We start from the raw sequence: 15,900 nt of genomic DNA, 5'->3' as shown, positions 1-15,900 counted from the left end.
TGCTGGTTCTGGTTTCAAATATAATTTCAAAACGTAATTAAAAATAAATTGCCAATTTCAGGTAAAACGTAATATGGAAGAAATACATACCGATTACATGTTTTATTTCATTTCTAAATAAACTGGAGATAATGTATAATGGTATGGTAGCAGATCCATGTTGCAGGGAGAACTAAGAAACATACTGAGGTTTTAAATAATTCATGACCTAGTTATGACCTACTGAACAGTTCCCAAATCATACTATTTTGTTTAGAGAGTAATGATCTATGATTAAGACTAATTTTCAGCATATTTACTTTGTTTTCACGTTTACAATAGTTAATCAATGACTGATTAAAACAACAGGCCTCTAAACTGGCTAATGTTTGTCAAGGTAACAGTGTTCTGTATAAGGGGGAAATATAATTTATGCAAATAATCAAAATATACGTACCTCAAAAGAAATTTAAAATCAGTGGAGACAAGGAAACAAAGCTATGAGGGTCTAGCAAGTATTTAAATCTGTAAACTGGAGTAAGTAGAGAGACTCTCACCCACAGAACCTCTTAAAACTCAAAATAAAAGCACTCTGGGTCAAGAAGTTAGAGCAAAATAATCTTGCAAAAATAAGGTAAACAGGCAGCACTATTTGTCTTATGTCTTTTAACAAAACCGAGAGCCCAATACAGAGGGTGCGTATTTAACTTAACTTGGAAGTGAACGCCGAACCAGCAACACAAACTGACTTAGAGCAAGGTTGGAAAATGAGTAATCACAGCCATCTGAATCAAAGGAATAGAATTCCCAAACTGAGGGACACATACCCAGCTCTCATCCAGTAACAATGAATGGGTATTACCCTACCTAAATTGAAACACTCGGATTTCAAAATAAGAAAGATGACAAAAGGGATCCATGCCTAATATCAAGACTCCCAGACAAGATTCACCAAAAAAAGAAACCTCATCCGAGAAGATCCTTTCATTCATTCTCCTTTACCAAATCTTCTAATTGGATGCCAAATATACAATCTACCATACGGCCTCTGTTCTCAATAAGAATTCCTATCATTAAGGTAAACCCATTAATTCTCCATGCAAACCCTTCATCACAGAGGACTGGGAGCTGTTTTGCTAATAAGAAACCTGCCCTTCCCACAGAAACTTCACATTGTCAAGACACTGCATGTTCTATGGAACACTGGGGCTGTATCTTTATTAATTCATGACGACATAAGAACTAGTGTTTAACTGAGATGCAAGCAGAGTTAACCACCAAATGCAAAAGCCGCCAAAATGCAAGAAAACACAAATACAGTAGCTCGTGCTACCTTACTAAGTCAGCGTGCACGTTAGATTTTTCAACACAAGCCAAGCAGATTAGAGACCGTTCAAGAAACATGTTGGTTTCTGTTAAACCCAGATAAAATAGTCTTCTCATTTACAACTTCCTAATTCAGTATTTTTATTTTAAAGCTAATAAAAAGTAGTACTATGCAAAATGACCTAACAATTTTGCCCTTAATATAATTATACCCCTAAAAATAGAAATTTATCTACCTCATTAGTGTTCCAACGGTGCCTCTCTTTGGGTAAACTTGAACATTTCGGCAGACATTCAAGCAGCTTTTTCGGTAAAAAGATTTTTACATGACTACTATTGCTGTTCCCATGATCATCTATAAAGAAGAAAACAATAGATTCAGAGAAAATAATAGAGAAAATCTCCTTTTAAGTATACTGGCAAGGTCAGAAATGGCAGCTTAGTTTGGTCACTGTGAGACCAAGAGCACCATCCCTCTTGGTTAGCAACGCTCATTTACACACTGATCAGATAGGTGGCAGCAGGAATCTGGTCAAGAGGCTCTAACGTAAGATCGAGCTTTTGCTCCGTGACAAGCGAAGAACAGGGAATATCCCAGCAGCTGCCCATAACCAGAACATTACTTTTAAAGGTTCTCCCACCAGGTTTCCATGAAGTACATCCAAATGTCAAAAGGAGTTAACCTCACAAAACCCTGAAAACTTCTACTAACCAGTTGAAAAAGTTTTAAGTGTTTTAGGGAAGAGGAATTAGAATAAAATATGACTATTTTATTCATAAACTAATACTACTTCATCCCCTTGAATACAAATGAGACTTATCCTTTCAAAAGCAAATTACAAATCTTATCAATATAAAGACTCTAAGCTACAGTTAGCTACCTAGGTAAATACAGAGGCTGGTCCTTCTAGCCTAAATCTAAAAACATACCATCTTAATTAACTTGATTTACATATACATATCTATTTAATTAATGTCTTTCATCAGAAAGTAACTCTTCTAAATCAGTGATAGAAAAGTTCATTACTTTCAGACAAAACGGCATGTCTGACTATCTGATAATCAGTCTCCCAGATACTTTATAGAAGAGATCATTTCCTTTATGTATTATTTCATTCATTCCTTCATTCACAGATCATTTCTTGTTTCATTCCCGTAACAAAAGTCTCTTCGCCTGGCTCAAAATTTCTTGCCCATTCTGGCACATTTAGGTCAAAGTTTCAAATTACCCAGTCTGGTTTCTGTTTTTTGTTTTTTTGTTTTTTTAATGCAAAGTGGAAGCCCCAATATCCAAAGAGTGCAATGCATAACCAGGTACTAGGAGCAATACATTAAAATACTAAAGACTGAATTTGCTCCAGAAAGTCATAGTTAAAATAACTTATTCTGATACTAAAAGGTATAAACTGAACTCCAAATCAAGAGTCCAGAATTCTGACCCAGTTCTGCTACTTTCTAATTGTGTGACCTTGGGTAAGTTACTTAATATCATCGGTTTTCTAAATCAAGGAGAATTAAGTAATCTCCAATTCTCCTCCAGGCATAAATCCCTAGGAAATTTACTGTCATTCAATAAATTTAAATGCCTTACAACTAAAAAACTTTATATAGGCATACAGGAACTAGTTAATAATATTAAAAGTGAAATACACCAATATATTTTTCCAGTCATTTCCTGTAATTCTGTTTAGCATAGCCTATTTTTTGAACACATCAAAACCATAAAAGAATAAAAAACTTTCCACCGTCACAATAAAATCCTCTCCAAACATTTTCCATCTGATTAAGACATTTCTTCTCAAGGAAAAGATCTTAACAGAAAAATATTGGGCACAGAAAGAATTTGAAAAAATTTACTACATCACATGGAAATATTTTAAAGGGAGGAACTTAAGAGAATTTTAGCGTACTAAATCTTTTTTGGTCCATGAACTACACAACCAATTGAATTATAATGCCCAATCCTCTATTTCTATAAGCAGTATAAAAGCTTGAAAAACTTAAAAGCTGACGGCTTTTAAGAATCCAAAATTTTAAGAGCAAAATAAAATTAAACTTTAAAAAAGTCTTGCTATGAAATCAGAAAACGAAGTGTTCGACTGAGAGAATGTTCATAGAAAGTTCTGTATTAATTACCCACTATAAACCGGTGTAATGCTATGCGCTTATGCATGCTCCCTGCACTTCATCCTCCCAAGGGAGGCACCATGGGCCATAAAACTTTAAAGCGCAGAATACCAAATCACATGAGCCTTCACCTCCCTTCTCTCTTCCCCTAAAGTGGTTTTATTCTCGTTTTCTAAAAAAATCTCCCATGAGGTGTACAATTCTGAAAGCAGAAGTGAAATTCTAAAATCTATACTCAATTCAAATAGTCCCCATTTATTGGATGCCTTTTATGCAAACAGTACTACCCTCAGTGCTCAATCAGCAGGCTTACTCTGAACTGTATGGGACTAGTCGTATCTCTGAGAAAACTATTATTTAAAGGATAATTCTGAACAATAATGAACATAGTATTAAACCCCGGCTTCTATTTTTATGTTTGTGATCACAACCTGAGGTTAATTATCTATTCTTTTAAGCCTCCTTGAGGGACCCAGCTGTCCTGTGGCTATAAAACATATGAGTGTGTGTGTGTGTGTGTGTGTGTGTGTGTGTGCACGCTCCTACCTATGTGTATACACATGCATGTACACACAGACAGGTGTGTGCTGCTGCCTGCGTGTACATGTGTGTCCGTCCACACATGTAGGTATACACACGTGTGTGTGCATACACGTGGGATGAGAGAAAAGAGATACTCTTCTCAACAGCACAACTAACTGCCACAGAAAACGCTTCTGTCTTCCACTCTGATACCAAATCAGGCAGCGGTGAATCGGCCCAAAGGCTTTTAAAGAGGAAAAGGAGAATGGCTGTGTAAGCACGGTCTCAATCACGATTCCAAATATAGCATTTTATGGGGATGTGCAGCCATGGGTTCAAAAGGAAGAGGAGTATGACAGGCCAATGGGTTCCCCTTAATCAGTTTTTAAACTGTGCTATTTCCAGAATTTTAGGTTCCTGCCGAATGTAAATTGGATGTTTTTTAGAAACACAACAATGGGTAAATTTTCCCACTGTGCATTATGAAGATGGCAATTTTAATACTGGGTAAAGAATATTAGGAACTCAAAAAGGCAGAATCTTGAAACTCATATTTTCAAATTTCGTTTTTTCCGGTTATAGTGTGATGAAGAGTAACTGCTTTTACAGGAAAAGAACTGCTCACGTGGCTAAACTGTATAACTGTGTTTTTCAATTAAAAGTGGCTTTTTAGTGTGTTTGGAATGCCTATGCAGGACACAATAATTAGATAAATACATGTGCCAGTTTTCAAATCTCCACGTCAGTACTAAGACTGTAACAGAATCTTGAGTTAACGGCAAAAGTAAGGTTTACACCGGTTTCAGCTCCATCTCAGCATTTAATCCAAATCGTTAAACTTTGACACTGCAAAATGGAAGTGTCAACCAAATACGGTACAACATTTCATTATCATTATCTGGCAAAATATGCGTGTATGATATATGACTTCGCAAAATAATTTTCTAACCTACTTCACAATAAAAATAACTAGTGAAGCTCTTGAAATTGACAGATGATGTGCCTGGCTGACAGCTATAATTCTAGAGAATGAACCATCTTTTCCAGACAACCTTCAAATATTTTCCAAACAATAATTTTAGAGGCACAGTATAATTTAACTAAAACTCTCTAAAATGTGCGAAAATGCTCATTCGCTTAATTAGGCAAAAAGTGGAATTCTTGTTTTCATGTTTTATTTCTAAAAGCTGAAAGTCACATCACCAAATCCTTTCCAAAGATATGTATTTGAACTCTCTCCTTGGAACACATTTTGGCTTCTGCAAGGGAAATTATAACTACATTAACTCTAACCTGGAAATGATAACATCCATTTTATTTTGATTCATAATTAATAAAAATTAAATAATTTTGGTGAATAATTATGAACACAGTTACTCAATCAAGTTGATTATGATTAATCTCTCAACCTCTAGACCAAACTGTTCAAAATTAGTTGGTATAACAGTGAACCCAATTCCTAAATCTTATTGGGAATATATTTGATCAACAACTTGGAGTGGTAAAATTAAAAGGAAGCTCTACAATGTTTCTGTTCTGCTCTAATTATTATGTGCTTAGATTTAATTAGTAGGAAAGGAACTGATTCCAGAAAACATAAGCACATATTGTTATATTCAAGTCAGCACAGCGCTCACAGTAGCAAATACCACCGTTAGTAACCTAAGACCTTCAAATCATTACTCATCCAAAATAAATATTAATTAAGCACCAATATGCTTAATTATGTGCCAAGCATCGGTATGATATCTCTTGAAAAGAAATTCTCCAAAATGAACTGAACTCAGTTGTAATTATCCGAAAGACTTTCTAAAGTTGAAAAAAAACAATAAAGTTTTGTTTTGTTTTGTTTTGAAGAAAACATACCTAATGTTGCTATTTAACAACCCCATTCCTCTTCTTCAAGTGTGTGATCATCACATCTTACCCTTTCTTTTTTTAGGCGGCCCAGATTTACCCTCTCCCTGTCAATCACACTACCAAAATCTCTGGTCCAGGTTTAGGTCAACTCCTAACTCGGGTTCAATAAACTTCTCACTATTCAGCTGCATTTACATTTTCCATTTAAAAATATGCGAACGGAGGCCGATAAAGTGGGAGCACAGGAGGTTTGCAATCGACTGCTTCAATTTGGGTTTTGGGGCATTCTCTCCTGCTTCATTCCATTCCATTTCATTTCATTTCATTTCAATTTGAGCTACATGTGATCAAATAAACTTATTTTCTACTATTTATTCAGAAGTAAATATTTGTGGGACTCTACGTCAGAAAGAATTTTACATTGTGTTCTCTCATTTAATTTCCACAATGACCCACCAGGGCATAATTACTCCCATTTTCCAGATGAAGAACCCGAGGTTCAGATTAGCTTGCCCAGGAGCCGCAGCTAGTAAGTGACTCAGTGTGGCTTTTCCCACAGTAGCACGCGGCTACTTGAAGTCACGGGAAATGGACGCTAGAATTCTAAAACTGTTGTATTAGTAGCTAACATTTGCAGAGTGTTTTGAACTTCCCATGTGATTAAACCCTTTGCCTTTTTGAACCCCCACAGAAACCTTACGAAGGGAGTACTGTTTTGCTACCCCCAGAAGGATTAAGTAACTCATCTAAGATCACACAGCAAGTTAAAGGCAGAACCCAGGTCTCCCAAGGCCTGGTCACAGGCTATTTCCACTGCACTACGAGGATGGAATCACTCTCACTGCCAAGCCCACCCCTTCCTGTAAGTCAAAAGCTTTTCGAATCCTACCTTCTAGAGGTGGCACGGTGTTGAGAACACAGTAGGTGCTAGTTCCGCAGAATACACTTTGGGAAACGCTCTAAGGAAACAGAAAATAAAATGTAAAACTAATCTTTGAAAAAGATATATACTGGCTCTTCTGTGATATTCCTGCCAAAGATGCAAAACCTGAATCTAATCATGAGGAAACATCAAACAAATCCAAATTGAGGAACATTCCACAAAATGACTGGCCTGTAATCTTCAAGAGTGTCAAGGTCATGAGAGTCAGAAAGGACTGAGAACTGTTCTGTAGCAAAGGGGTCTGAGGAGACAACACAGTATGGACCAGGGTTCGGACTGGACCTTTCTCTACAAAGGTCACTGCAGGGTCACCTGGCACAGCTGCAGGAGCATCTGAGGATCAGAGGGTAGAAATGTCCCAGTGTTAATTTCCTGATTTTGATCACTACATAGTGGTTACAGAGGAGAATGCGCTCATTTGCAGAAAATACAGAAGCAAGTATTTGAGGATGATGAAACGCATCAGCAACTTATTCTCACACAGTTCAGGGGGAAAAGAGCTCTTTTGCGCTACACCTGCAATTTTTCTGTAGGCTTAAGAGTGTTTCAAAATTTAAATTACACGTGTGTAAAAAAAGATACAGGCTGGTGAGCACACACTATGTGTATAATTTTTTTAATAGGGACCATATGTGCTGCACAGACAGGAAACGTTTGCTAAGAAGAACCAATGCCATATTCATTTTGCAGTTACAATGCGAACCATCTCCCAACAGTGAGCCCGACCCCCAACTCATTTGGAAGGACCTAAGGAGTCCAACTAACAGTGTGGCAGGTGCAGTGAGTCAGGAGGAAGTTGGAAGACCAGGTCTCTGCTCTCAGGCTGCTTCATGTAGATAAAATTACAGTTTTCATGTAAGGAAAACTATATAACAGTAACTTTTTAAAAAGGAGAAAATTTCTGTGAGTCTTGCCAGTCAATTATTTCGGTCCTAAAAATATCCTTCTTCGGTTACAGTATTAAATAAGTTTTTAGATTATTCATCCTGCATTATAAACCGCATATTTATATACTTAGAAAACCAAGGACAGTTTATAAGTTCAGCAACCACCCTTAACATCTTATATTTAAAATGTGAAAAGCTCAGTTCTCTCACTTGCCAGCTACCCTTGGGAAAGTAAACTAACGTCTGCATGACCTCATCACAAAGGGCAGTGACGGAGCCTCTCACCTCTCTCGCAGGGTTGCCCGGGAAACTTACATGGGGTGATGCGTACAAAAGTGCTTTAAATTCAAAACTACCGCACAAATATGGAGCGCTATTGTTTCTGTGTTTAGTAAGAATAATCTGTAACAATGTTAACACTTTCTAAGAACTGACCAGTTGCCTCAATTGTGGGGGGGGGGGAGGGGGGGGCAAAGAGAGCGTTGAAATCTGACTAAACTTGACCTCTGTGAATTTTCAATTTCTCTCCTTATACCAATGATCAAATGGTTCACCAGAGATGAGGTCTTTCTCCACAGTGTGACTGCTAGCAAACAGAATAACCATCAGCTCCCTACTTTACTGTTTCTAGAAAATTCTCAATCCAGGACTTTTACCGTCCCTTCCTCTGTTTGATTTAATCAACAATGGTACCTACTGATTAGCAACCTGTGGTAACACAGGGATTCTCCCCATACACTATCAACTAAGCTCAGAATTCACGCATCCTTTGGAAAAACCAACATTCATCTCTTCCCGTGACTGTGACTGTGGAATTACGGGGCATTATAAGGAGTGGCTGATGTAAAAGCCAGCAGCAGTCTGACTTCGAGTAACGTCTGCAAGAGCCGCCAGCCACAGCCTTCTAACCACATAACGCAACCTCTCATCTTAATGTTTCAGAATGGAAACTTGAAATTTTATGATGTTAAAAAGAATGCCTTACATTCAAAGCTTAACATTTTCTGGCTTCCTGTTACCAAAAACAGATAGTATAAGTTTACACTTAACAAGACACCTTAACAACAGTCTGAGTGTCAAAAGATCCAAAAATTACTAATGTACAGTGGGATGCACTAATGAATGGCTTCAGGGGCGCCTGGGTGGCGCAGTCGGTTAAGCGTCCGACTTCAGCCAGGTCACGATCTCGCGGTCCGTGAGTTCGAGCCCCGCGTCGGGCTCTGGGCTGATGGCTCAGAGCCTGGAGCCTGCTTCCGATTCTGTGTCTCCCTCTCTCTATGCCCCTCGCCCGTTCATGCTCTGTCTCTCTCTGTCCCAAAAATAAATAAATGTTGAAAAAAAAATTTTTTTTTAAAAACTAATGAATGGCTTCATAAAAAAGGGCTTTTACATGCACCTAACTTCAAAGTTCGACAATAGGTAAATGAGCAGTAAAATGTACCAAAAAACTAATAAGAAAAATTAAACACTAAAAAAGGAAAAAGTAACAGAAATACCACGAACAGTCAACCATGATTTCTCTTCAGCACTGGCATAATGAAGTCTTAATAGTTAACCAGAAAAGAAACTCCTTCACAAACACTGAGAGTGAAATCAAGTCATTCTATCCTCAAAAACGCTGGGTGCTCAAGGGAAAGAAGCTAAATCACAAGAAAACTTCCATGAGAAATGGCTACCTGACACTGAAGACCCACAGGCCAGACTCCAGGCGAGGCACTTTCATTCCACGGACCCTTACAAGGATTTCTAAAGCCTGTTCACAGCACAAAGCCAGAGGTGGCTCTGGGAGGAAGGAGCACCGGTCTGAGGGTCTGACTGTATCCCAGTCCCACAAACTGCTGAGGTCCAAAGCAAACAGCTGGCCTCTCTGTCCGCAGGACAATGCTCTAAGTGCAAAACCACAAGTTCAAGGGCAGACAGATCTGGGTCCAAGTCCGCCCTCAGCTGCCCGTCTCCATGCTGCCCTTCCTGGCTGACTCCAGCTCAACCGTCAAGAAGCCTTCCAATGACCGAGTTAGGCAGCCTTGCCGGTGCCATCCGAGCAGCCCGTGTTTCCCTCTCTGTAACTCCTTCTACTTGTTCTACAATTATTAAAGGAGCACCTAATGTGTACCAGACATTGTCCTAGGAGCTGGGACCTAGCAGTGAACAAGACAGACAAAGACAAAGGTCCTACCCTTGTGGGGTACCAGCCCGTGGGGGAAGGGGGGAGGGGGGGTAGTGTGGTAAATGTCATGGATATAAAATGGATGGTGTGCTACAGTGAGAAATCAGGTAGGGAAAACACCATTTCTGAACGTGCATCCACACGTGGAGTACGAGGCCTCCTTGACTGAAGCATCAGGAAAGCTGGCTTCTCTCAACAACCAGATGAGCGGCTCTTAGCATGACTGCATGTCGGTAGTCCAGGGAGAGTTTCTGAATGCTGATACACAGGCTGTAACCCTGACCAGGTTATGCTGGAACATGTAGGGCTGGGACCTGGGCATCAGTATTTTCTGAAGGTTCCCAAGTGATCCCAAGATGTATGCAAGGACGGGAACCACTGAGATAAACCAGCAATGTGACTCTGGGCAACTCGCTACTTTAATCAGCTTCCTCAGGAGCAAAAAGGGGGTTGACCTTCAACAGAGCATCTCCAACTCTCAGGTGCACGCAGGTCACCTGAGGGCCTTGTTAAAATGCAGGTTCTGATTCACAGGTCTGAGTGTGGCCCTGTGACACTGTGCTTCTAAGAGGCCCCCAGGCAATGCCCATGCCATGATTCAGGGCCATACCTTGAGTATCAGGAAGCAGATGGTCTAAAAGATCAGGAATTGGCTTGAGAAGATCCTTCCAGTCCTAACGTTCCTCCAGAATTCTATGAATTCCCAACAGACTAAAAAAGCATGCCTGTCTGTTAACACAAACTATAATAAAAAACCATCCCAGTAAATCCAAGCAAGACAACTAAAAGAAACTACAGGGATAGTGTCCGGCATCTCCAGAAGTACCCAAGAGGGGAGACACAGAAGCTCTATAAAATGTATTCCCTGACTTCAGAAAGTACTCTATCAAGTTGCAGATACTAAAAAAATGTAATGAAAAAATAATACATGATTTATTAAGGGCTAAAATGAGCAGATGGTGGCAGTACAGAAACTCAGTAACTCTCTGTGTACCAAGCACAAGGTCTTTGGAGGCATGGGCTCCCTTGAGAGAACCTAGGTCAGGGTGTGACACATACTTTTTGGATGCTGGAATAAATTAAGCAAAATGCTATATAAGAAGTGATTACAGGCTTTTGAACAGAGAAGTTGCATGATGAAAACTGTATTTAAAGTTCTTTGAAATAAGGACTCAGAATATTTAAGTCTCCATAGAGTCCCTTTAAAGCCAGCCGAGGCCCCACACAGCTCATTAAATCAAAGGAGAGAGGCCACACTGAACGCAATAAACCACTTGCATCAATTAGAAACGATACATTAAAAAACTTTTGCCACATATTTTAGCATGACTCACATCGATTCTGCAAATTAGCTGGTCATTTCACATAACATGACATACAAGTGATGGAAATGAAAGCGGAGTCCGAAGTTCTCAGCACCTTTGCTCAACTCACCAGTGTTGCCTAGCGTTCCAGGCAGTACGCCTGGATCAGTTAGGGAGGCTACTCAGAGCAAACTGTACCATGGCTCAAATACTATAAATATTTACTTCTTGCTGGTGTAAAGTCCAAAACGGGTGTTCCTGATCAGTAGAGGGCTCCCCTACCAGCAGCGGCTCTGGCACCCGGGCTCCTTCCATCCCGTGGCAGGCGCCCTCCCAGGTCACTGGGCTCTTCTGCCTCAGCCAGCAAAGAGGGCAAGCGCCCGGATAACCATGCCTGGAGGGTTTTACGGGCCAGGCCTGGAAGTAGCACACTTCCCTGCTCTCGTTCCATTGGCTAGACTTTGGCCACAAAGCCACGCCTAATTGCAAGAGAGGCTGGGAAATGTGGTCTGGCTACCTGCCCAGGAAGAGGAGATGGATTTCTTGATCAGCTACCAGTCCCTTGAACAATGCCATTTGTGTGTGTGTGTGTGTGTGTTTTTAATTACAGAAGAATCACTCCTTTCAGAAATGTCTTCTGTTAACCTACAACTCCACCTTCAATCCCTAAGGCTATCCAGCATCTAAAACCAATCTAGTAGCTTTTCTTCTCTGACAAATATTTTTCTAACATACTCAAAATAAGATGATCTCAAGGGCATCCTTAAAGGGATGTCAGGCTCCTTCGTCCCGGTATCTCCAGTACTTAATACTTAATGTTTAACACACAACAGAAGCGCAAATGTTTGTTGAATTCCCAGATGAATGACATTCCCAGGAGCTTGTGGAAAAGAAAAGAGAGTGGCCCCATGTCTTATGACGGTGTGGGTGGGATTTACTGTAGCCATCGGCCTTTTTAAGACCCTCTCTCCCTCCCCTAATGCTGCCCTGAGTAGCCACCCATCCTCTGGTCCCATGACGAGCAAGCAGTAAGACAAAAGCTACTTTAGACCAACTCAGAAGAACTAAGGGGTAAAAATACTCAACAGCGTTCACAAGACACCAAGAGGCCCAATGCTAACATTTCTGGCGAGAGCACAGGTCTGCTGAACAAAAAGGAACACGAGGTCTGGCGAAGGCATGCTCTGGAGACACTCCGTAAAATCGGGCTAATGATCTCTGAGAGTGTACCCCTAAACACAAGTAACTTTATCCTTTTTCTTTCTGAACCACAAAAGGTTAGTGGAGAAAAAAATTAGGCGGTACAGTACAAAAATATTTTGTGCTCACATATTACCTCTTTTCAAGAAGTTTAAAATATACCATAGGCACTACTATAATAACCTTCCCAACATTCCTATGGGACACAGACAAAATTAAAGTATGTACTCAAGTTAAAAGGAAAACCGGCTGATAGGTGGTTGACTCCCTACTACCAAGGCAGGCTCAATAAAAAAGTGAAGTGGTAACCTCCAAGGTAATTGGGGCACAAACCATTTTAGGCTCTCAAATTGAGTTCAACACCCAGAATTGAGTTCAAAAGCAAACAACTAGCTAAAACAGACCACAAAACAGCTGAAGTCCTAAGAAGCTTACAGAGGAACAATATATCAAGCCTGATTTATGACCTGAGAAATCACATTAATTGATTCGCTATTACCAGAGATTCATGTAAAGCGTATTTAAAGTGATTTCAGAATGAAAAAAAAAAATTATTCTTTCTAGATATGAATCACAGTATCATTAGAATTTTCATAAATTTAATTTGGCTAGGAAGCCAGTATACTCAATATTCTGAAAATAATCAAAGAGCGCTTATTAAATGTCCACATTTGCACAAATAGATTCTAGCAGAACACATCCGGAAAGAAACTGTATGAAATTTAAAATTACATTGTTTTACTTGCACTTATTACTAGCACTAATGATAACAATGGTTTTTAACTCTTCAAAGACAGAGCACTATAAAATATCAACAAAATCAGCCCGATAAACTAGGCATTCTATTTGGGTTTTTTTATTTTTTCAATGTTTGTTTATTTTTGAGAGAGGAAGAGAGACAAAAACACAAGTGGGGAGGGGCAAAGAGAGCGGGAGGCACAGAATCCGAAGCAGGCTCCAGGCTCTTTGCTGACACAGGGAGCCCGATGCAGGGCTCTAACTCACGAACCATGAGATCATGACCTGAGCCGAAGTCGGACGCTTACCCAACTGAGCCACCCAGGCGCCCCCAGGCATTCTATTTGATACTATGCACACGTAACAAGCACTTTCATACCTAAAATCCTATTTTGGTCCCAGCAGGTAGCAGAGCAGACACGACGCCTGTTCTAGAAAGGGAGACACCACAGCACGGGTAGACGCTTGACAAGACCATTGGCCAAAAAGGAGGAGAGCAAGACCCAGGAGCAGGTCTTCCCACACACGCCCATGCGGTCTCCAGAAGAGCTCAAAGGCTCTCTCCCCGATGATGGCAGAACACTGCTCCACGAAGACACAACACGGAAAAGTTCGGGCAGAGCAAGTAGACAAGGCAGTCTGACGGAAAAGCCAAAGCAAGTGCGGACACTGAGGGAGACCCAGGAATACCGAGTACCTGGGCTGGGAGCTCAGCATCCTGAAGGAAAAGGCTAACAAGGATATTGCAAGGCTACCACACAGGCCTAGACGTTGATCTGGTGGGAAGATTTTCTGGGCTTCTCAAACCTTTTCTGGTCCGTGAACTACAGACCACCCATCACCTGTCACTACTTGCTACTGCCCAAGGACTAAAACCTCATCAAAACTAAAGGGGAGAACGACACCGTGTCTCGTAACACAGCAATGAGGCATAGGCCAAGAAAATGGCAGCCGCACTCCCCCGGATGGAACCAGGCTACGTGGGAACCTCACCTAATCCACACACAGCCAGAGCCAGGAAGGAAGCCAAGACATGCTCCGAGGCCAAAACAGATTTTTTACAAAGTCCATGCACAAAAGCTCCCATACTTCACTGTGAGGAGGACTCTCTGATCCGTATTCCTAAGCTTGATTACTATTAAACTACTCACAGTTCTAATAAGCTTAATTATCAGGTTGCCAAGCCCATGGAAGATCAGAAACAAATCAGAAGGAGAAAGGATAGCTAGCAATTGACAGGTCGGGAGAAGCAAGAGTGACAAGGGACAGCAAGAACAGATTTTTTTTTTTTTTTTTTTTTTTTACACACAATAAAAACTGGATACAAGGGCTTGAAAGGTACAGCAGTTTGGGGTCATTCATCATAAAAGCAAACACTACTCAAAAGGCCCTAAAAATAGCACCGTATTAAATAAAGCCCAGTTCAGTAACTTAGGTACAACATAATAAACCCACATTAACAAGTAAAATGTACATTAAAGTCCACATTTTCTACTGAACGTGGGGGCAAGGGAGAGAACACACAATTTAATACCTTTGTTTGCGCACCAGTTTACATTCAAAAAAATACCTGCACAGCAATTACCTCATTTGGTCTTCACCAACATCCTAAGGCAAACAAGACAGATACATCCACTGACCAAAAATTTGCTGGTACATAATTCAATTTTAGCAAGGCAGAAGGGTTTGTCAATGGCAATCATAATACAGTCTGTTAACTGGTTTAACAGGAATGAGCACTTCAAGAGGCACCTGCCCACCTTGTCAGGGGGCGAAGAAAGAGGCCAGGGAAGGTTGCCTGAGAAATGTCACCAACGCGACTAGATCTGAACCCTCACCTGGAACTTCACCTCCAAAACTTCCCTCTTTAAAAGTTCCCATTCTGTCATTTGCATCCTACAGGGTCTCTTTCTGAAGAACAGTCCTATGCCTTCCACTGCCATCGTCCCTCTCTTCTGTAAAGACAAACTCTATGAGCGGATGCTCCATGATCCCATCTCTTGATGTTAACACTTAAGACACCCTTGTGTAACTCCTCCCCGTGGGTGTGCACCGGACCTAGTGACCTGCTCCCGCCCTACAGGACATGGCACAGGTCACAGGATGTCACTTCCATCATCAGGTGATACAGGTCGTGCCTTCTGTCTTGCTCGCAGACTCTCTCCCTCGCTGGCTGTGACGACACGGGCTGCCGTGCTGGAGAGGCCCATGAGGCCGGGAACTGAGGCCCTCAGTCCAACCACCCACAGAGAAGTGAATCCTTCGAACTGCGTGAGCTTGGAAGAGTATCCTTCCCCAGTCGAGCCTTCAAATGAGACCCCGACCCTGGCCAAACACCTTGGCTGCAGGCTTGTGAGGCCCTGAAGCAGAGGACCTAGCAAAGCCCTAACTAAACTCCTGACCCACAGGATCAGATAATAACAGTATCCTGTTCTAAGCCACTAAGTACATGGTAACTGTTACAGCAGCAACCGATAACAAGCACACCCACAGTCCATCAGGTCCCAGTGACCTCTCTTCTCAGCAGAGACTTCAATCATCATGTCGCTACCGTGTTCACCAGCACTCTGCACTTATCACCACAGTCCTTGAAGGAATTATCTGCCCTCCTACCACCTCTTTTTCATTCTCTCAACTCACTACCAAACTGACAAAATCAATAGCTTCTTCTCAGTCTTCATTCTGCCCAAACTCTCTGCAGCATCACAACTGATAACCTCCTTGCAACCCTCTGCATTTACATTCTTCTTATTCTACTACCCCTGACCATTCTTTCTCAGTGTCCACTGGTCCTCTGCTCTCTGGTGACACATTTCCATCCTCATGCCTCTTCTCTTCTCCCATGAC

The 15,900-nt window shown here is 41.0% G+C and overlaps 1 protein-coding gene across 9 annotated transcripts in view; it reads right to left on the bottom strand.

Moving 5' to 3' along the window:
• CAMTA1 (calmodulin binding transcription activator 1) overlaps window positions 1-15,900 on the bottom strand; it is an 850,500-nt gene that overhangs the window by 814,144 nt on the left and 20,456 nt on the right. For all 9 annotated transcript variants that reach the window (XM_045035030.1, XM_045035028.1, XM_045035029.1 and 6 more), the window contains 2 exons: window positions 6,704-6,773; window positions 1,542-1,660 (listed from right to left, as the gene is read on the bottom strand). In XM_045035030.1, coding sequence (XP_044890965.1) covers window positions 1,542-1,660; window positions 6,704-6,773 — 189 coding nt within the window. The remainder of the gene's footprint in view (window positions 1-1,541; window positions 1,661-6,703; window positions 6,774-15,900) is intronic.

This window comes from Felis catus, chromosome C1 (assembly GCF_018350175.1).
Source record: "Felis catus isolate Fca126 chromosome C1, F.catus_Fca126_mat1.0, whole genome shotgun sequence".
Classification (NCBI taxonomy): domain Eukaryota; kingdom Metazoa; phylum Chordata; class Mammalia; order Carnivora; family Felidae; genus Felis; species Felis catus.
Note: the sequence above shows the minus strand (reverse complement) of the source record. Positions and strands in the feature narration are given on the sequence as shown.